Raw genomic sequence first — 22,795 nt, 5'->3', positions numbered from 1 at the left:
TTTGACGTTTAATAAACCAATGCTGGCTTTCTTTGGGTTGTCTGCATATTTTATGGTATTAATTTTGTCCTGGAATACAGTTTCTAAAAGTACTTTTCCACCACAGAGATTAAAATGTAGTTGCTGGGCGTATCATCTAAGTGGGTAATATTTGCAGTTCAGTACCGCTTAGTCAATATCTCACTCCCATTCCTCCACATCAAACTCTTACCAACGAAGACCTCTCTTCTCTTCTCCTTTTGGTGCTCCATCTTTGTCCTAAATGCATCTTTTTACCCACTTGCTCCTTTTGGTGGCGAGTTCCCGATATTTGCCACTCTCAGGCAAAAAACAGGCTTCTTCTGAATCTCCTATTGTTTTTATTGCTGACTGTGTTTTATATTGATGGTCTGTATTTTAGCTCTTTCTCACAAATAGAAACTCTGGATAGAATTTTCCCAGACTCTTAACAACATGTGCAATGACACGACGATTGGAAACTACTGTAAGAATGAATATAAAATTTTTGACATCCAGATAAAAAAGATGTCCGATTTTCCGGAGAAGGTTTTAGCAGCAAGCTGGGTCTCTATTCTGAGAGGCCTACTTGCATGTACTAACATCTCATTATCACCTGAACATGCCTCTTTTCTATGAGGCTGCTATTTTGAGAGAAGCTAGATGGCGCCAATTCCTAACTACATGCTTTCACCTTGGCTAGCATTGCCCAACATGGCAGGCCATTTGTCATGGGCAGTCTGTACCTGCACCCTCCGTCAATGGATATTGGGAATGATAAAGTACCAGCCTTGCTGCCAAGACACATCTTGGGTCAACTTATAATACAGTTCAGCACTTCACCACCGCAAAATGGGGCTCACTGACGACTTACATTGCTCCTACGAGGTTGTTATGTCTACAGGTCACTGATCAGATGCATCAGAATAAAGTGTATCTCAGGATTCCTAGCTTGCTTTTGTAGCTCTCACTAACTTTGCGTTTACTTGAACACTCACAGCATTTCTGTCTTGCCATATCTTGCCTTTTTGCACATTGTCATGTCATTCAGAACTTATAGGCAATCTGTGGTTCTGTCTGCATTGACTTTTAACACAGACAGACAGACAGCCAGGCAGATTTGCCAGCAATGATCAGTCAAGGGGGTGGACATCTTGCTGTTTGGCACCATGCTATGCCAGTCTTATACCTGTGCATGTGCCAGCAGCTTATGAGGCAAACACACTGTGCATGTTCAACAACCAAATGAATATCTCAAAGTCTAAGGTGCTAAGTTGTCTTTAGCCCTGTCAAAAGGGACAATGATCAGTCAGGAGATCCCAGCAAATTCTGTCAAGGACGCCGTCTGATCTCAGTCCTGAGGTAAGCCCGTGGTCAGTCAGCTGCTTGGTGTGATCATGATCTAAGGATCCATTTCATTAAAGTCCTGGGAGGAGCCACGGTCAGGTCTGCAGGTCAAGCCCAACCAAAATGTGGATGAGCAGTAAATCAGTCAGGGAACTGCATAGTAATCATTCAGGTATCTGGTTGGTCAGTAGTGGAGACTGTTGTTCCAAGTCAGTCAGGGGAAAGGGCCACAGTAGGTTTTGGGGAGAGGGGAATCTGAGCACTAAAAGACAAGGGGACTTATCAGGGGCCACTCTTGGGGAAGTCAAGTTGGTATGCAGAGATCAGGATTACTGTGAAGGGAAGCTACTTAACGCATAAGGTGGGCTTTGAGGTTGATTAGGGACTGTAGTGCAGAAAGGGACATGAAGGTTGGTGGGACACCAAGAATAACAAACAAAGCTGTAATCCTGTCTTGAGTCGCTTGCTCTGCTGCTTTCTATCCCCATCCAATTTGGGAATATGGAATGGAAATGAGAAATGGCTGCCAGCACACCCAGAATGCACTGAGTAGAGTCATGGAGTCGTACAGACCCTTTGGTCCAATTAGTTCACGCCAACCATGTTCCCAAACTAAATTAGTTCCGCTTGCCTGTGTTTGTCCCATATCCCTCCAAACCTTTCCAATTCATGTACAGGGTGACCCCTGTATCTGTGGAATCATTTTTCCGCGGTTTCAGTTACCCGTGGTTTACTGTGACCCAAACATATTGTAAGGAATGTTGCAGAACCAGGGACCAGGAGGCTGCAAGGAAGGTAGGTTTCCCATTTAAATGAATGTGTTCGCTCCTTTCTCTGTTTTCAGGCTCCCGTGATAGTTTTTGGAATGTATCCCCTGCAGGTATGGGGGCCTACAGTTCTTATCCAAATGCCTTTGAAACATTGGAATTGTAGCTGCATCCAACACTTCCTCAGAAGGTTCATTCCACACACTAATCACTCTGTCGAAAGAACGATGCCCCTCAAGGATTCTGGGTAATCCAAGATGGAGGACGGGAAACAAATTGTGGCTGTAAGAGCTACTCCTTTTTTTGAGGTATTTTAGGTGTTGGAGGTGATTTCCTTGAATTCCAAGAGCAGCAATTACTGTTTTATTAGCTGTTGCATTATTTTGGAGCTTTGGGGGAAGAAAGATCAAAACAATGACACTCTTAAAAAGGTGGAAGACAGACAAAGGCAGCGACCACATGGTTGGAAAAAGAAACCTATACTGCTGTCTGTCACAGCAGTGAATCTGCACAGTTACTGCCTTTGCTGTTTGAGTTCAAGTATCTCTGGACATTGGAGTGCGCCTAGGAAAAATTAACAAACAACAAAATTCACAGCTGACCTCGGAGGAACCTGTATAGGAGAGCTCACAGCGCAGGAACAGATAATTGCATAGTGTTTGAGTGTAGCCTTGCCATAAATCTATAGTAGTGAGTAGAGTGGGTTCTTTCTTGAGGTCTGTCTCTTGATTAATTTTAAAAATATGAAAAATAAGTATTAAGTTAGCTTGGAGTAGTGTTTCTTTAGAGCAATAAGATGGTGTAATTTTCTGGGTCTGTAGTTTGTGAAGGAGCAAAGATGGCTTTGAGAAGAGTGATGTGCTCTTCCTAGCGGATGTCGGATTGGTGAAAGTTTCCATGTTACTGATGATCATGTCTGCAGGAAGTGTCTTTGGTTGTGAATCCTATCATATGGCATGGATTGATTGGAGTGGCAGTTAGAGGCAATAAGGAATTTGCAGAAGCAAGGGGGTGTGATGGATGGCCACTATTACTAGGGAGAAAAGCCCCAGATACAGTCAGGTAGATGGGTTAACTCCAGGAAAGGTAGGAGAGGGAGGCAGATGTTGCAGGAGTTTCCTGTGGCTAACCCCATCTCAGACAAGTATAGTGTTTTGGAAAATGTAGGGGTTGATGGACTCTCAGGGGAATGTAGCATGAACAGCCAAGTTTCTGGTATCAAGGCCGGCTCTAATGTAATGAGGGATACTTCGGGTTCCAAGCGATCGATTGTGACAAGAGACTTTCAAGTCAGAGGCACAGACAGATGTTTCTGCAGCAGGCAGTGAAAAATAAGAATGGTACACTGATTCAGCAGCAGTGAATACAATTACAGATATAAATGTGTTGCTGAAAAAGCGCAGCAGGTCAGGCAGCATCCAGGGAACAGGAGAATCGATGTTTCGGGCATAAGCCCTTCTTCAGGAAGGGCTTATTCCTGAAGAAGGGCTTATGCCCGAAACGTCGATTCTCCTGTTCCCTGGATGCTGCCTGACCTGCTGCGCTTTTCCAGCAACACATTTTCAGCTCTGATCTCCAGCATCTGCAGACCTCACTTTCTCCTCAATTACAGATATAACCTTGTACACATCCAATAATCCTGCTGCTGGATTTATAGATATCTCTAAGTTTTAAATATCACTTTTGAAATTTGGATAAATTTGACACACAGTTGGTTTTTGTTCTGCATTGGTCGTGTGAAATACATTGCGTATGGTTTATTTGACTTTATGTATAATTAGTAAAAACTAATGATCAACTTCTGATATTTTTCAGAACTGGAGCCTTCCGCCTGACTCCTGCAGGGATACATGAAGTGTCCTCCTGCCGAAAGAAAGGCTTTCACCCACATTCAAAGGAGCCACCTCTGTATCAAGTATGTACGCTCTTTTATCGGACACAACTACCAATTTGACAATTTCTGTTAGACTTCTGGATTTATGCTATTTTTTAAATTTCATTTTAAGAATGAATGTAATAAAATGTAGGCTGAAGTTTAATTTTAGGAGAATTTTGCTCAAAATAAATATTGCACATACCTTTCAATCTGGCACAATGCAAAATGAATATTGCCTACCCTGACACCCCAGGTTCTGTCATGACATTACTGCTTTCAACACAGCTCGCTCCTACTCCGCATTATCGCCAATTTAGCTTCTCTTCTTTCCTGACTTCCAATCAACAATTCCTTTCTCTGCTCGCCCTATACTTTCTCTCTGCTCACTCCTCTTCCAAAACCCCATCGTCAGCACAACTGCCACCTTTTCCTAGCCACTTCCAGTTCTGAAGAAGGGTGACAGGACTTGAAATGTTAACTCTATGTTTTTCTCTCCACAGATAATACAAGACCGGCTGAGTTTCTCCAGCAATTTGTTTTTGTGAAGTGATCAAAATTGTATAGTGCAACTTGAAGTTCACTCAAACAAAAAATATAGGGTCAACGTCTGATAATGCCATCTACTGATTAGGCTCCACTTGCTGAATCCCTATGATTCTGTTTTTAAAAAAGTGAACTTCAATTTTAAATATATGCTCATTTTATCAGTTTTCTCAGCTCCTATTCTGAAGGCAGTGAGTCTTGAATAAGATTCAGCTCCAAAGTGCATCTTGCTTTCCATCAACATCAACCAAGTGACTATAATTCCTGAATAAATATAACAGCAGAACAGGATTAGCCCATTTCTCACGACATTAAATGAGCAGGAGCAATAAAAAATGAATTAGGTTAAAACTTAAAGGAAATGAACTGATAGGCTGGCAAGGTCAGACAGATAACTGGATGTTTTCACTGCTTAAAAGTTACGAGAGTTCAGAAATAATTTTACATTGTTTACAAAATAGATTTAGATTAGATTACATTACAGTGTGGAAACAGGCCCTTCGGCCCAACAAGTCCACACCGACCTGCCGAAGCGCAATCCACCCATACCCCTACATTTACCCCTTACCTAACACTACGGGCAATTTAGCATGGCCAATTCACCTGACCTGCACATCTTTGGACTGTGGGAGGAAACCGGAGCACCTGGAGGAAACCCACACAGACACGGGGAGAACGTGCAAACTCCACACAGTCAGTCGCCTGAGGCGGGAATTGAACCCGAGTCTCTGGCGCGGTAAGGCAGCAGTGCTAACCACTGTGCCGCCCAATTTTACCAAATTTACAAAATTCATAAATTCTGTGCAAAATACATACAAATAATAGAGTTGAATATAGAAATCCACAGCATCTGTGGTGAGGGAAACTGAATTAACATTTTGGACACAGAAACAGAAATTGCTGGAAAAATTCATCGCAGTTCTAAAGAAAGATTACTGGACCTGAAATGTTAACTCTAATTTCTCTCCACAGATGCTACCAGACTTGCTGAGATTTTTCTGCAATTTCTGTTTTTGTTTCCGATTTTCAGCATTTCGTTTTTAAAAATGTTTTGAACCTTTTTATGAGAGCTGGAAAAAGTTGAAATATGTCAGATTAAAGCCAGTACAGAACAGTGAAATGTAGGAAAGTTAGGGTGGCTTGGAAAGTAAACTGTAATACCTGATAAAGTGGAAGGCAAGCGAGATTAATTAACAAGAGGATGGTAATGGTGGTCAGCCATAGTCCATTGTGGGAATGGAAATTGTAATATTCCTCACTCTGTGTACTATTAAAGAATACATTTTATAAATCAAGAATATCAAAAATGTAAGGAAGTACCTCAGAGTGAAACATGTTGTATAGAGAACTTGAAATGTCCTTGCAAATGTTCTGTAATGTTTAAGTTAAAATGTTTTTGTTTGCAAATTCTATGAATAAAGTGTATATTTGTAGATAAAAAACAATAGTGGTGGTGCTAGGCAAAATGGGATAACAGTGAGGCAAATAAAGAAACAATAGTTTTTTTTAAAAAATTATTCCTTCAGGGATGTGGGCTTCACAGGCCTGTCCTGTGTTGATTGCACATCACTAATGTGCCAGGGAGCCGGGTTCGATTCCAACCTTGGGCGAATGTCTGTGTGGAGCATACGCTTTCTCCCCGTGTCTGCGTGGGTTCCCTTTGGGTGCTCCGGTTTTCTCCCACAGTCCAGTGATGTGCAGGTTGGGAGAATTGACCATGCTAAATTGCCTATAGTGTTCAGGGATGTCTAGGTTAGGTGCATTAGTCAGGGGTAAATATAGGGTGGTGAATCGGGCTGGGTGGGTTACTCTTTGGAGAGTCGGTGTGGACTTGTTAGGCCGAAGGGCCTGTATCCACGCTGTAGGGATTCTGCTAATTGCTCTGAAGAAGGTGCTGCTGAGCTGCCTTTATAAATTACTGTAGTCCCATTTGGTGTAAACACCCCACAACGTTATTCGGGAGGGAGTTATCAGGATTTTGACCCAGTCACGCTGAACGGTATGGTGATGTATTTCCAAGTCAAGATGGTGAGTGGCTTGGAGGGAACTTGCAGGTGGTGATGTTCCCCTGTAGCTACTACCCTTGCCTTTCCCATGTATCTGCTGTCCTTGTCCAGCTAGATGGTAGTGGTTGTGTGTTTGGAAGGTGCTGTCTAAGGAGCCATGATGGATTTCTGCAGTATACCTTGTAGATGGTACACACTGCTGTTACTGAGGGTCATTGCTGGTGCGAGACGATCTGTGTGGATGTGATGTCAAACAAATGGGCAGCTTTATCCTGATTAGTGTTAAACTGCTTCAATATTGTTGGAGCTGCACTCATCCAGACAAGTGGGGAGTATTCCATCACACTCCTGAGTTGTGCCTTGTAGATGGTGGCCAGGGTTTAGGAGTCAGGAGGAGAGTCAACAAGGTCTCCTCCGTCTCCTCCAAGCCAGATATCACCCTGACCTGGAAATATATCGTTGTTCCTTCAGTGTCACTGAATCGAAATCCTTGAATCCCTAATGGGACGGTGGGTCTACCTGCACCTCATAGACTGCAGCAGTTCAGGAAAGCAGTTCACCAACATCATCTCCAAGGTAATTAAAGATATTAAGGGTTTAGAGGGATCTAGGCCAAGTGCTGGCAAATGGGACTAGATGAGGTTAGGATATCTGGTCAGCATGGACGAGTTGGAACAAAGGGTCTGCTTCCGTGCTGTACAGCTCTATGACTCGAATTAGGGGCAGGCAATATGTGCTCAATTCTCTCCGTCCTTGAATGAAAACACTTTATTGAACCAAACTTGATTCCTCCCATCAACTGGTAAGTTAGAGGGAGGGATATGTTGGGCTATGAGGTTACAGATTGTGATTGAAAACAATCTTGCTGTTGCTGATGTCCCATAGTGACTCATTGATTCCTGCTTTCGTATTGCTAGATTTGTTCAAAATCTGTCCCATTCAACAATGTACCAAACATGACGGAAGCCAATATCCTGTCACCAAGTCCCCCTTTATTTACATGTGGAGAGTCCTTGACACACAAATTCCTTGCTGGTAGATGATAGCCCGTTATCTGTGACCAACATGTGCCGAAGTCGGTGTATTGCAAAAGATGTATGCGGTGTTTCTGTCGTCCTCCCCATGTTTGGTGAATGAACTCTATGCACGACAGCCACTCCATGCACGACAGCCATTTGACTGAGAGTCTACAAGGACTAAGAACATCAAGCCCATTAACGGACCTGTATAGTTGCCATGTAACTGAGTCCAGTTTACCTGGCCATTACCACAAATGTGAGGGAGCTGCTGGTGGTAATTTTTGTCATTGTTAGCACTCTGGGCACAGCCCCACCAATGTGGCTCTGTCTGCATCCAATCATAGCCACCAGCCATAGCTTCTCGTCAACATCTTCATTTTGGAAACTTCTGGATGACCATGGGGTAGAGTTCAGCCAATATCTGGCATCGACCTTTGCTCAGGACAATCGTCCTTGCTCTCCATAATAATATGCCGTCCTCTACTGCGGTCTGGTGTCCCTAGATCCAAAAAGGTTTCAACTCTGGTTGTGATGGCTCTTTGGTTTCCCCATCACCACCAGCTGGTTCAGTTATGCCCAGACCAGAACTATCTGTGCCCACAATCTGATACTGCCAGCTGTGACCGGAAGGGTGAAGATAATTTAAAACCGTACAGACTCTTTCAGTGGTAGTACGACCGGTGATGCATCTGCCAGCAGGAGGCAACTTAATGCATCAGCATTTGCTGTTTGGCTTCCTTGACGGTGTTCTAATTTGTAATTATACTTAGTATTAGAGCCCACTGCTGAATTTGGCCTGAAGCTATGAGTGGCATTGCTTTGACCTCTCCGCATAGACCTAACAAAGGATTTGTGGTCTGTTATTATTACAAATTTACGTTTGTACAGGTTTGCTGGAACGTCCTGATTCCAAACATGTCCACCAATTCTTCCTTCCCTCTCTGGGCGTATTTACACTCTGCATTAGCCAAAGTCATGGATACATAGACTATTGGGCATTCTCTCCATTGGGCCAACTATGAACTAATACTAACCAATGCCATACAGGGAGGCATCACATGCCCATATATGATTTTGCTTGGGACCATAGTGTGCCAACACCTTAGAGGATGACAATTGTTTCTTCACTTCCCTGAAGACTGTGGCTTGGCTACATGACCATTTCCAAGGTTGACCCTTTTCTAAGAGTTGATGGTAAGATACCAGAAGGAGACCAGGTTATATATGAATTTTCCCTAGTAGTTCACCAGCCTAAGGAAAGACCAAAGCTCTGGTACAGACATGGGAGCCGGGGCACCTTTGATCACCCTCACTTCATATTCCAACAGGTATACCCTGGTCTTGTTGACTCCGTAGTTAAAGTAGGTCACTTAGGGTACCTGGAGCATGCATATTTTCCTTTTAAGCCATAACCCCACCTGGGAGAAATGTCTAAGGACTATATCCAAGTTCCCTAAGTGCTCCTTATTAGTCTCCCCAATAATTTGCATATCATCCCGATAAATGGTGACCTGAGGTATACCTAGTAAAATGTTCTACATTGTCAGCCAAAAAATTGCACAGGCTGATGATACCCCAAAAGGCAGTAACGTATATTGGTACAAATCTTAATGGGATATGAATTGTAGGGTACTGCTGGGAATCCTCATCTAATTCCAGTTGCAAATACGGATCGTTTCTGTCCAACTTCTTGACGGACAACACCCCCCTGCCAGCTTTGCGTATAAATCCTCTATATGAAGGATTAGGTATTTAGACAGCTGCATAAAGCAGTTTACTGTTTGTTTAAGATCCCCACAAAGGTGAACCAACTAGTTGGACTAACACAATCTGCCCATTCTGCAAACTGACCTGGTTTGATCATTCCTTCGCTTTCCAACCTTCTGACTTCTGCCTCTACGTTTGCCCGTACTTTTGAGTGAGCCTTGCAGAATTGTGAAATGGTTTCCAGGTCAACAAGGAAGGTGGCCTTGGCTCCTTTGATAGTCCCTAGAACTTCCTGAGAAACTTTTAGGTATTTAATTCGGACTTTGCTCAGGCAGCTATTTTGTAATTGAAAATGTTGCGCCAATCTTGGTGAATCTATTTCAACCAATTACGCCCCATCAAGCTTGGGCCTGAACCTTGCATCCGAATCAGTGGTGACTGAATCAGCTGCTTCTCATCAGAGTCTGGAATCCGTAAAGGTTCCCCGGTATTCATTCTCAGTCTAGCCGAGGTCTCACGCGAACGTAATGGCTGGAGTCCAGAACGAGTTTTGTTAAAGACTGGTTCTGCGATCACTGGTATTGACCTCCATTAGAACTGGGTGACCATTTAAACATATGTTTATTTTGTTTGGTTTTGATTTGGATGTTGCTAAGCAATTTAACTGTTCCAAACCAGATGTAGGTGGGCTTTCTAGAGTGTGCACTCTCCTGGATACCAGCCTATGAGTTCTCTTACTCTATTTAGGTCTAGTGAGACTCTTTTACTGTCTCGAGTCTGCATACAGGCAACTGGTCCAGATTCTTGAGAAAATTTTAACTGTTTAGCTCAGGCTTGGCTTTGTTTTGGGGTTTTGCTGTGAGCTGACCTACAGTCCTTCAGTTCAGGATATGTCCTGAGTAAGGCTATGCAGTTGTCTTCAGTCAAGTGGTGTTCCCCTAAACTCAGTTGGACTGGCAACAATATGAGTTCCCTGGCTGGGGCTGTTAATCTGTTCCAATCGGGAAGCCCTGGCTGACAGATATAAACAGGAATGTCAGAAGTTCTGTTCACTCTGAGAGCTGGCTCTGAGGGAGCTGGATCAGTGTCAAGGACTCTCCACGTGTAAGTAAAGGGGGAATTTGGTGACAGGAATACCAGACTCTGTGGAGCTATTTCATTTTCCTTGTCCATTCTTCTGTATTTCTGAGCATAAAGTTCATAAATTATAATGTGAAGTGTTGCCAGTAAAGTGGAAGAGGAATATTATAGAGAATACATACTAAGTACAAATGTTCTAATGTGTTTCAGTGTAACCGTAGTCTTTCCATTGATCTTTTTGCTTTCCTGATTCTGTTGTGCCTTGGTTTCACTTGACGTCTTCATGTCTCCATCTAATGTACCCTGACAAGTCGCTTTTAAGATAAATGACCCAGAAAAAAAATCTGATATTGAATCAAACATTTGGGAACGTTGTCTAAAAGTTTGGTCACCGCAGTAAATTCATCCAGGTATCCTAAAGTGCTGATTTATTGAGGTTGTGAGAGATGGAAAGAGATGTCGCAATGGAGTTTCAGAGTTTAATTGGATGCTGGTGCTGGTGAGGGGCATTATGAAGGAGTGGAGGGAACACAAGAGGCCAGAGTTGGAGTTGGAATAGATAAAGTACAGAGGATGGGAAAAAAAAGTGTTACAGATAGAAACGATGAAGGAACATTCGTTATGTAGTTAAAAGAAGTCTAACAAGTTGATGAAATACCCAGCATTTAGTAGAAGCATTTTTCTGGATGGTTGCTTATTTAATACAGTATGTTGTAAACATTACATGCCAAACTCATGACTAATTTTCTTTCAGACTTGCAAACACATCGTTGTAAAGGATATGAGTATCATCATCATGGACATGAGGTGACAGCATGAGACTACTACAATCCTGGAATCTGTATAAATTATTTAGAATAAACAATATGTTGCTTTCAGGTTTTTATGACCAGTTTCAGACAACTGGATTATTTAACACTTTTTGTACATTCAGGTGAAATAAAGTGAAATAAGGTGGTTAATATTTCTTTTTGAAATGCACCAAGTATTTCACATGTATAATGTGAAATTGCAAATGCTAGTTATGTCCAGAAGTGTTTATAAAATTGACCCTGAACTTCACTCAGAAGCCAATAAATGCTGTTCATTTCTTTGCTATGTTTGGTGTGTGCTTTTCTAGTTGTGGATTTAGAAAGTGCAACTTAGCAAAGTTAGAGCTCTTAGAAGTGGTGTTTTTCTTCATTACTGATTTTTAGGTTGCACCTTGTAATGTTGTCATTCAACCATTCTCATTAAATTTAACCATCTGTTTGATCCCATGTGGCCTGGGGAATCCTACAAAATGTTTTGTCCAGTTTATTTTTACAAAAGCAAAGGTGCAGAAAGTTTCCAAGCTATTGTTACCAAAAGAAATTGCTGAGTGACCACAGCCATAGCTGCGGTGATACTGTCTTAGCCAGATCGACTAATCTTAATAGAAAGTACCTTAAGTGTGCAGAACTCACACAACCTAAGTATATGTCAATGTTTAATTGATGTAGACTATTCAGTGATTAAAAATACTTACAAAGTCTGCTTTTTGTTTAACTGTTTACCACCAAACACCCAAAAGGCTTAAAGTTCACTTGCAAATGTGAACACCAAGACCACATATCCCACAATTACTTATTGGGTAATACAGTGGGCACATTTAATTTCTCAGTTAGTCACATAACTAATGCAATGGATAATGTTGTTCTGTTAGCTATCATTTTTGTAGGTTTCCAGTAAACTTATATGTTTTTATTCTAATTAGCTGCCTATTAACTGAGAGGATGGGATAGAAACATCACCAGTAATGAATTTAATCTTTTAACACATGAATTGCTGTGGGATGTGCCTGATGTAAGAGCTATTGGTGAACACTAGTGTACAGAATCAGTTGGGTCTTGATGAAAGTAGCCACATTAGTGAATTGTAAATATTACATCATTCCTATGAATTGCATGAATAATTGTTTTCCTTCACAAATGCATATTGTAAAAACAGTGAAAATTATTTTTGTTTGATTCTCAACCTATTTGAATGATCCAAAATTTTCTTGAATAGTTTAACACAAAGTAACTAGTTTAAAGGAACAGTTTACACTGATAGGAATGATGCTTAATTAGCAACACACTGAATTATTACTGAATTCAACATGGAACAAATCAAAGGTTACACTGTATAATAATTTTTATGGCGAGCAGTTTCATGCAGCAAACATTATGATATTGTTAGACTGTACAGATTCCAACTTTATATGGGAACAAAGAAAAAATCTAAAGATTTAAGGTAACTTGTAGTCTCGTTATATTTTAAAAACACTGTTATTTTAATTTCTTTAGTTTTCATGTTCAGTACTGTTAACCACATGTAACGCCTATGCTTGAAATAGTACTGATTTCAAAGTAATTGAAACTGAATAACAAAAAATAAGTTTTCTATATGGGTCTTCCAATTGAGTTCTTTGTTAAATTGGATTATTAATTTCTATTATTAACAGCACAAGACACACCTGAGTTGAGAAACCCAGTGGACTGCTTGAATCAAGCATCCCCTGTAACAGTTTATTAAACCATCATTTTTTTTATTGAGCATTAAATCCAAGATGACTGCATTTCCCAGACAATAAAGTAGAAGCAGACAACAGTGAAAGGAGATGTAAGCAGTTTAGGAAAATGTGAACAAAACTTATATAAATTGGCAATGGGAGATTATTTAATCTGAAGCCAAAAGTTCCAAACCAAATTTAAAATTAAAGGTGATATCTTGTAATAAATAAACCAAGATACAGTTTAAATTTTCTCTGTCATCTTTGTTTATAGTTAAGTCTGATTAGTTCACCATTACTCTACGAAATAAATAGGTGTCAAATATTTCAGGAAACACAAGACAATTGTGAATATTCTGGCAGCACATTCTGACTTTATTTTAAAAACTCCCATTCATTCAGGTAAAGCTACAGCTAATGTCTAGTGACAGAGCAATGGAATGAAAACAGTAGAAAGTATGTTTCTCTAATTGCACATTCACAGTTTTCTTGTTGCAAAAAGATACAAAAAGAGGAAGAGGAAAGATGATGGTTTAAAAGCATTTGCGGTGTACAATAGATGGACCAGCCTCATCGTATTCGGGCTTGCTAATCCACATCTGCTGGAAGGTGGAGAGAGAGGCCAGGATGGAGCCACCAATCCAAACTGAGTATTTGCGCTCAGGAGGAGCAATGATCTATTATAAAAGGTACATAACAAAATGATATCAGTGACTTATACATAACCAGTTTGCAATCGCAGCTTAAATAATGGGCAAGGTTCACTCATTTGATTCTTTGAGAAAGTGGCTTTCTATTGGAATTGTTATTTTACAACTTTTATTTTGCTTTCTTCAAACTCCCACAAACGGTTGCTAAGTGTGGAGGTGAGCTGGGGATCTGGCTTTGTCAGTTAGCTATAAGGGCATGATGGTGATCTAAGGTGCCTAGTTTCTTGCCATTTTTCTACTTCCTGTCCATGAGGAGGTGCCTCATCCTTTGGAATATCACCATTTGGAGACCTTCTGATACTGTGGATACGAGCTTATTTGCGGGCACTGATGCCTGTTAGCTCTGCTTTGTCATAACATGGCTGGGGGTTCAAGACCTATCTCAGCACCTTATTCTAGCATGGCCTACTGTACTAAATATTGAATATCCAAAAGTGCAATCTTTTGGATGAGATGTTAAAATGATATAATATATTCCTACTCGGTGGATGAAATAAGCCTCCTAACATTATTAAAACAATCACAATATTTTTAGGATTGTGACCAAAACCCAAATCCTACACCCACTTCCCCTCAACCTCCTAACCCCAACAAACAGATGTGCTGTCAAACTCCAATTCCTGTCATTAAAAGGTTGCACATAGTAATCTATAATGCTGATTAAAGTACACATAAATTCTGAAATTAGACTATAATTTACAAGACTTACTACAGGCTGAAGTATTAGAGAACTTGAAATTGTTGTTGGTTTGAAGTAGTGTTAAAATGTTACGTTTTGGTAATCTAAACTTCATTTTCATGCAGCCAATTGCCAATGCTAAAATATATTACTGCAAGAGAGATGGTCGTGTGATGGTAATATCACTGGACAAGTAATTCAGAGCCCTGTGCAATTCCCTGGGAATAGGGTTTCAGATCCTATCATGGCAGCTGGTGGAATTTAAATTCACTTAATAAATCTAGAATTGAAAGTTAGTCACTGAAACAGCAACCATGAAACTATTACTAATTGTTGTAAAAGCCTATCTGGTTTGCTTCATGTCCTTGAAGAAAGAATATTTACTGTCCTTACCTGGTCTAGTCTCCATCTAACTCTAGACGCACAGTAATGTGGTTGATTCGAAACATTCCTCTGAAAGGACTGAGCAGGCCATACATTTCAAGGGCAGTTAGGAATGGGCAATAAATGCAGATCTTGCCAGGGACTCCCACATGCCATGAAATAATACTTTGTGCTCCTTTTCATGTATTTGGCCTCTGTTCCGCATTGTCATTAGACATCATTGCCTGACTGAGTAGTAAGAGGGATAAATTGCTCTCACACTATTGTTCAGCCAGTCAAAGAAGACAGATACCTGTTTTTCTCATATCACTTCAAGGAAAAGCACTCCTAGGGCTCAAGGTCAGGACCTGGATGAATATTTTGCATTAACATCTCTCCATGCTTATCCATCTATCTTAGCTATTTTTGCCACTGTTCACCTTCAATAACTTCAGACATAAGAGTTATAAGTTTTTTTTTTAAATATACAGTTATTTAAAGTTAATATATTTTAGAAAGATACCTCAATGTTTATCAGAGCTCTGTTAATTAAAAAGAAATTTGTAGATTTGTTTTTAACATGTAACCCATGTAGAACCATATTTGTTGAACATAAATACCTATCTAATTGGAAGTGCATTTTATCAATAAGGATATTTAACATAGATCTTTTATGAGTTGGGTCAAGAAAATTCTTAAAATTATCTCTGAAGACAAAAGATTAAGTCAAGAATTGTTGAGATTGGCTTTAAATAATTTATAGTTGTGCACTTTATAAATAGATTTACCAATGGAATGGACATTACAGAAAATTTCCTTTCATATATGGTGTATACCTATGTTGTCTGTATTGTACTGTGTTAAAGGATACCATTGACAGAATGCATTGAGGAAAAGCAATGTGAGTATCAGCTGATGTTTATGGTGACTACATGGTCTGAACATCAACATGAGTGATTTCTGCCTTGTTCTGGCTTGAACAATACAATCACAGAAAAACATAATCTTTTTAATTTTGTTGGAGAAACAACCATTCTGTTTGATACTATTAGTAATGATCAGACACAAAATAATACTGCTGTTTAATTTCCTTAATTACTAACCTTGATTTTCATGGTGCTGGGAGCCAATGCTGTGATTTCCTTTTGCATACGGTCAGCGATACCAGGGTACATGGTGGTACCTCCAGACAGTACGTTGTTGGCGTACAAATCCTTCCTGATGTCGATATCACACTTCATGATGCTGTTATATGTGGTCTCATGGATACCTGCAGACTCCATTCCTGCCAAGTAAATGGTATAGTAAATCAGTAATATCAAAGGAAGTTTTGAATTCCAGACACGTCTGTGAAAGATATCTCATCGTGCTGACTATGGAGAAAAATGCAAGCTTGTAAACCTGCTGTTTGTTGAGATGTGATTTAATTCAAAATCACAAATGGATTAAGCAGATACTGGTTAGATAAAGTGTTGTTAGTTATATTATGGCACATACTGTTTCCAAACAGATACATGGGGACCATAGGAACAGGAGTAGGCCATTCAGTCCCTTGAACGTGTTTCACCAGTCAGTTAGATCCTGGCTAATTCTGAAACAGAACATCATTTACCCATGGGGATGTTTGAACATTTAGTACACAGTTTCAGAACACAATGATGATGGCTCTGGCCATGAATGACTCATTTGAGAGTTGGCTACTCCTGAGTCAGTTGATGTTATTGTTGAATTAGTAATAAAAGTTCATTGTAGTCCCAAATGTGGGCGCAGTTTTCCTATTCAATAAGAAGGATGTTGGTCATGATAGTATTCCAGCTGCCATGGTCCAAGATACAACATAGCTCACCAATGTGTTCTTTTTACATCCTATAAACCACTTAACAGAATTAGCAACTAATGCTTACTCCATAAAATCAACTCACCAATGAAAGATGGCTGGAAGAGAGTCTCTGGGCAACGGAAACGCTCATTGCCAATGGTGATGACCTGGCCATCAGGCAGTTCATAACTCTTCTCTAAGGAGGATGAGGAGGCAGCTGTGGCCATCTCATTCTCAAAGTCAAGAGCCACGTAGCACAGCTTCTCCTTAATATCACGGACAATCTCACGTTCAGCTGGGAATCAAAGGGAAGTAGTACATAAGATTTGTCTTTGATAATTGTACTGCACATAGGCTTGTGTTTGCTCTTCTTCCCACTAAATTTAAAGTGGAAATGAAATTATTGAGGCATCATGTTGCAAGGAATATCTTGACAAAATAAAAAGTAAAACTAAACAAATCTTTTAACAGCTGCCCAGCAGCTTTCTGACGATCTGATCATTTGCATCAGTTGAATTTGCACTTGCTCCAGTTGGATAACATCTATCACAGTCTTTCTTTGATATGTAAAATGCTGCTTGGCTTGCCTTTCCTGAGGGAAGGGGGAACATGAGTTATTTTTATTTGGAGTTGTTTATATCTATCTGTTGGTTGAATAATCTCAAGGATCCGACATGAAGACTTGACTTTGAATTCATCAGTGAGACAACTGGGGGAAATAGGCTTTGTCACCGCCATTAAGATTAGGCATTTCTCAAATTATTCTAAACTGGGGATACAAACAGTTTTTAATTCCTTTCATTATAAAAAACAAATAGTAGAAAGATGCATGATATGTCTGTACTTAACTAGCAGAAAGTGAGGACTGCAGATGCTGGAGATCAGAGCTGAAAAATGTGTTGCTGGAAAAGCGCAGCAGGTCAGGCAGCATCAAAGGAGCAGGAGAATCGACATTTCGGGCATAAGCCCTTCTTCAGGATTCTCCTGCTCCTTTGATGCTGCCTGACCTGCTGGAAAAGCGCATGAAAGCCACCCACTTTACACTTATTGGATCACTGCAAGCTTAAATGTACTTTTAACAGAAAGTAGTTGTCCTCAAAACCACAGCCATGTAGAGTTGTGGCTGTATTCTTTAAAAAGCCATCCTGCTCCTTACCTGTGGTGACAAATGAATAGCCGCGTTCAGTAAGGATTTTCATGAGGTAGTCAGTGAGATCACGGCCGGCCAGATCCAGACGCATGATGGCATGGGGCAGGGCATAACCCTCGTAGATTGGCACATTGTGGGTGACACCATCTCCAGAGTCCAGCACGATACCTGCACACAACAACCACCTGATCAGAAACAGCCACAGAAATAGGCCCTCCCATCTTCCAATGCAGGTAACACCACCCAGACTTACCAGTTGTACGGCCAGACGCGTAAAGGGACAGCACGGCCTGGATAGCAACATACATGGCTGGCACATTGAAAGTCTCAAACATGATCTGGAAGTGAAGAAAATAGTATGTCATGCCATTATGTAATTAAACACTTGTCAGTCCATTGATTATACTGGCATAACTGAAAACCATGTCCAAAGCTTTCAATGGCTTGGAAATTGTTACATCAATATTTTTTAACAGAATGTTTATTTAGTGGATGTGCTGGATCCAATTAATGGATTTGCCAAATCATTGCAGCATAATGGAGCGAGTCAAGAGCAAGTGCATTAGTGAGAAGCTAGCAACAAACAGGCAGCACAGTACCTGGGTCATCTTTTCGCGGTTGGCCTTGGGATTCAGGGGAGCCTCGGTGAGCAGAGTTGGATGTTCCTCAGGAGCTACACGTAGCTCATTATAGAAAGTGTGGTGCCAGATCTGTGGGAAAAAGACCAGTGTTTTAAAATACGGCTGTTCTGTTCATCCCACTGTCAATTATTATATCAATTAGCTTAGTTCAACATCAGGCCTTTGGATGTTCCCAGCCATGTTGATTTAACTGGTTCAGGAAGGTTGCAAATGCTCTCTTGCCTTCTCCATGTCGTCCCAATTTGTGATGATGCCATGCTCGATTGGATATTTCAGGGTCAGGATCCCCCTTTTACTCTGAGCCTCATCGCCCACGTAGCTGTCTTTCTGGCCCATTCCAACCATAACACCCTGTTAGGTCGAACAGAACACGTAGAGTTCATATGTATGATCAACACACTACAGCAATGTTTGACAATATATAAGTAGGGGAGCCAGAATGCAACACCTATAGCTGGAATAATTAACATGGAGTTACTGTGAATTTGTCATTTAGCTAGCTGCAGAGCTATAAGTTAAAATGACTTTTGGAAATCACAGTGGGTCAGAAGGCATCCATGGAGAGGGAACAAGCTAACGTTTCGAGCCTAGATGACTCTTTGACTCAGCTCTGATGAAGAGTAATCTGGACTCGAAATGTTAGCTTGCTCTCTCTGCACGGATACTGTCTGGCCCACAGTGATTTCCAGCATTTGTCTGTTTTCAGTACAGAATCCAACATCTGTAGTAATTTGCTCCGACGATGACTTTTGGCTCTTATGGGATAAATTTCATCCAGAATCAAAGCTTGTCATTTTCATAAAATTATGCAGCACAGAAGGCAATTTGCTCCCACATGCCATTACTGAATATAAAAGTTATTCATTCCACTCCCATGAATCGTTTTAAGTGCATGTACTGTTTGAAAGTTACCACTGATTTTACTTGCACCACTTTTTCAGGAAATGGATTCCAGATCAGAATGATTCTAGTGTGAAAGATATCCTAGCTCCACTCTGCCTGTTTTCCCAACTGCCAGTGTCCCCCTTTCGCCCTCTGAGTAATGGAGATGATCCTGCCTCGATCAAAACTCAATATTTTGTCTCTCTCTGTCTGTCTAAAAGTGATTTGAAACATCGATGAGTATCTAGTGCACACATCCAGCAGTGTTAATAAGAAGCCACAGGCCGCTGTTGTAGCTGAGCAGTTGCTGCCTGTCCCTGGCTGCTGACCTGATGGCGAGGGCGGCCCACGATTGAGGGGAAGACCGCTCGGGGAGCGTCATCCCCGGCGAAGCCAGCCTTACACAGTCCGGAGCCGTTATCGCAAACCAGCGCTGTACTTTCCTCCTCGTCACACATAGTCAATCTGTATGGATCTGGTGGGGAGAAAGGAGAGATACCATTTCAGACCAGATAACACAACCAGACCTCTGTGTGTGTTGATTCACGTGGTTAGCAATACATTCAATGCGATCTTTAGTGTGTTGATATAGATCCCAGAATGGGATGTGGGACAACTTGGCACTTGTTAGATCAATATGAAACAATTTTGGGAATGAACCGCTTATTTAATTTACAGATCCCAACAATATTCCTGTGAATTCAGAATATTCAGCACAAATAAATCTTAATCAAATTCCCACTTTCTCAGGCAGTTCAAGGCTGTTTGAAGTTTTCAAAAGAGCCAATAGGTCCCTGCTTTCTAACAGGAAGTCCAATTTATTTTAATGCATCTTTTTTTTCCCTAATTAGGAAATCGCCTGCAGCACCATAAAAGTTCTCCTCCAAGTATGTATTTCTTAGTCCAAGTTGCTCCTGCCCATCCTCGGGCATTCACCTCGGACTTGCAGTACCACGAGCGAGCAGAGGGGCGCTGGAAAGGGATTGGGAAAGGACCATATTTAGCCATGAACCCAGAAAATCCCCAAGACGGAGCGGCTGCGACCCAGTGTCACAGCTGGTCCACGTCAAGCAATGGGCTCTGTTGGTAAACCCGTGAATCCTTCGCCAGACACTGTCACCCTTATCCGTTCTGCCAATAGGCCACTACAAAGCAGATACGGAAAATAATACTGAAAAAGGAGCTTGATTCCAGGAGTAAACAAGCTGGAGATTCTGAAGTCCAAATTAAAGCATTAAATACACTGTAGGCAGCCAGTCTATATAAACAGGAGCAGAGTGAAACTCCAGCACATCTGGAGATATACACAAGGAGTGCTCAAACATAAAACTATCAAAATCTGGAGAGCAATTTAATGAATTATCCCTCAGATACTCATGGCTTCTAGAAACAAGCAGTAATTGCCTGTGCTGACTCTCAGTTCAGATAGAAACCCTTACAACAAGTCTGTCAGTCAGCAACCACAAAACAAAAATCAAACCCACTTTGTTATCAGTCCCGAAGCCCACTTTTCAAACTCGACATAGGCAGATTTCCACGTTAAACCGTTCTGATATTTTATCGCCACTCAGTAAGCAAAACGACAGGTCATGGTTATCCATTTGCCTTTTAACATTTTCTTCAAAAAACAAAATGTCAGGTTTTAATTTGAGAGAGCCCCCGTGCATGCAATGTACTACTCGCGGTTTGCCCATCAGTACAAGATGTGAGTAAATGCAGATATTGAAGTCAGGTAATTAACCCTTGCCTGGGACTCACCCTGTCTGCTTTGCCGGGGTCCTTTACTCTGGGATGGTGCACGCTCCCTCCCCGCTTTGTTAAGTTTTATAGCCCTTGAGTCTCGTCACCTTCTGATCCACCCACATCAGCCCCAAAAAAGGACCAGACCCCGAGCCCGGCTGCATCGATTGCTGTTCCACAGCCATATACGGTTCTCACAAAAGCCCTTCTCTGGGTGGCCGGTGTACATTCCAACTGCGCAGTTCATGGAGTGAAGGGGAATATCAGCGTTTAGCATAAACAGAGCGACAACTCGGCAGCAGCTGCAAATATACACCGACAGCCCACTGATAAATGGGTCTTGCCATAGTTTGACCATCCTGCGTGACCACTGAGAATCTTAACGCAGCCAGGTTAAACTTCCTCTCATAAGCTGACCGCAGAACTAATATTTCTGCACATCATTTTTGATATCTGAGGCACATCCAGCGGCAGCGTAAAGTTTCCAGAGGATTCAGTGCACCACAATCTATGGGGAGACGAGGAATATCCTTAGATGGTAAAGCCGAGAGATAGCCACATCCCTCTGTGAAACAACTCGATTTCATGAATTTAAAGGGACATCACTATAAAGGGAAGTGCAGATATTTTACCAACTTCAGTTTGACTGAAGACTGATAGTTTGGTCTTGGTGTATTATCTCATTGATTGTTGTTGCTTTGGAGTGCACTTGACATTGACTGGTATCTCTGCACTTACAGCTCATCTCGTGTTGAAAATTAAAGCAGTTCAGTGTCAGGGTTCAAAGTGGAGTGCCTACTCGCTGAAAGTTCCTCTTTGGTCTTTGCAGAGTGTTGTCCTTGATGGAGTGTTGCAGACGGACACACTGTAGGTCCAGAACTATTATGTTCAGGACACACTAAAGCTTAGAGCAGCAGCACGGCAATGGGGAGAGGCTACAGACAGAATGTACTGAAACACTGATAATTTATAAAACTCTCTGGGCGGTAGATATTTTTCCAATCAACCTGTTCAGAGATGTTATTACGCACTGCTGGAGCAGGCAGGACTTGATCCAGGGCCTCCTGGACCAGACATTGGGACACTACCACTTCCGCACAGGTGTTCTAATGCACACACCCTTATTCACACACAGCCAGTGGCACAGGCCAATGAACTGTATACTTGTCACTGAATGTGTTTGGGAAATGTCACATTGTACTGCCCAAGAGGTATCTAAGAGTGTAACATAGTTTTCAAAGTTTGGGAGAAGATTTGTAGCTCGTGTGCTCGTTGTTGTGGTTCTGTTTGCCGAGCTGGGAATTTGTGTTGCAGACGTTTCGTCCCCTGTCTAGGTGACATCCTCAGTGCTTGGGAGCCTCCTGTGAAGCGCTTCTGTGATGTTTCCTCCGGCATTTATAGAGGTTTGTCTCTGCCTCTTCCTAGAGGCATGGCACTCATCCACAGATTCTATCAACAAACACATCAACCTGGATCCAATATACCGGCCACTGCAGCGGACAGCTGGAACTGACAACCGGAAGCGGCAGAGACAAACCACTATAAATGCCGGAGGAAACATCACAGAAGCGCTTCACAGGAGGCTCCCAAGCACTGAGGATGTCACCTAGACAGGGGACGAAACGTCTGCAACACAAATTCCCAGCTCAGCGAACAGAACCACAACAGTGTAACATAGTCAATGGAGAAAAGGTGTACATTATTAGTCACCATAAAGTCCCATTTGTTTTTTTTTCTTTGGAAGGTACTTTTAGATGTTTTGTGAATAAAGTGTCAGGAAATGACCATCTTCACTGACATTGCCTTTGACCATAATCCCACCATTAACCATTTGGGACGATCATGTGCAGAAGCTTGACTGGACCAGTTATATAATATCATTGTTACTAAAGCAAGTCAAAGGCTGGGTATCCTACTAGGAGTAGCTCAACTCCTCACTGTGTAAAACTCTCCAGTA

The 22,795-nt window shown here is 41.4% G+C and overlaps 2 protein-coding genes across 5 annotated transcripts in view; one reads left to right on the top strand and one right to left on the bottom strand.

The window, feature by feature from the left end:
• Positions 1 to 11,438, top strand: part of stambpl1 (STAM binding protein-like 1) — a 62,468-nt gene extending 51,030 nt beyond the window's left edge. For all 4 annotated transcript variants that reach the window (XM_043712409.2, XM_043712414.2, XM_043712410.2 and 1 more), the window contains exons 10-11: positions 3,927 to 4,026; positions 11,097 to 11,438. In XM_043712409.2, coding sequence (XP_043568344.2) covers positions 3,927 to 4,026; positions 11,097 to 11,153 — 157 coding nt within the window. In that variant the 3' untranslated portion in view covers positions 11,154 to 11,438. The remainder of the gene's footprint in view (positions 1 to 3,926; positions 4,027 to 11,096) is intronic.
• Positions 11,439 to 12,823: 1,385 nt separating this feature from the next.
• acta2 (actin alpha 2, smooth muscle) lies at positions 12,824 to 20,969 on the bottom strand. The gene is made up of 9 exons (XM_043712416.2): positions 20,857 to 20,969; positions 19,428 to 19,573; positions 18,439 to 18,567; positions 18,175 to 18,285; positions 17,829 to 17,913; positions 17,582 to 17,743; positions 16,529 to 16,720; positions 15,710 to 15,891; positions 12,824 to 13,531 (listed from the first exon to the last, which is right to left on the bottom strand). The coding sequence occupies exons 2-9, from the start codon at positions 19,554 to 19,556 to the stop codon at positions 13,388 to 13,390; spliced, it is 1,134 nt and encodes a 377-aa protein (XP_043568351.1). The 5' UTR covers positions 19,557 to 19,573; positions 20,857 to 20,969; the 3' UTR covers positions 12,824 to 13,387.
• Between the last annotated feature and the right edge of the window lie 1,826 nt (positions 20,970 to 22,795).

The sequence above is a fragment of the Chiloscyllium plagiosum genome, unplaced genomic scaffold (assembly GCF_037043375.1).
Source record: "Chiloscyllium plagiosum isolate Xiang-an unplaced genomic scaffold, Cpla_swu_hap1 HiC_scaffold_22, whole genome shotgun sequence".
Classification (NCBI taxonomy): Eukaryota; Metazoa; Chordata; class Chondrichthyes; order Orectolobiformes; family Hemiscylliidae; genus Chiloscyllium; species Chiloscyllium plagiosum.
Note: the sequence above shows the minus strand (reverse complement) of the source record. Positions and strands in the feature narration are given on the sequence as shown.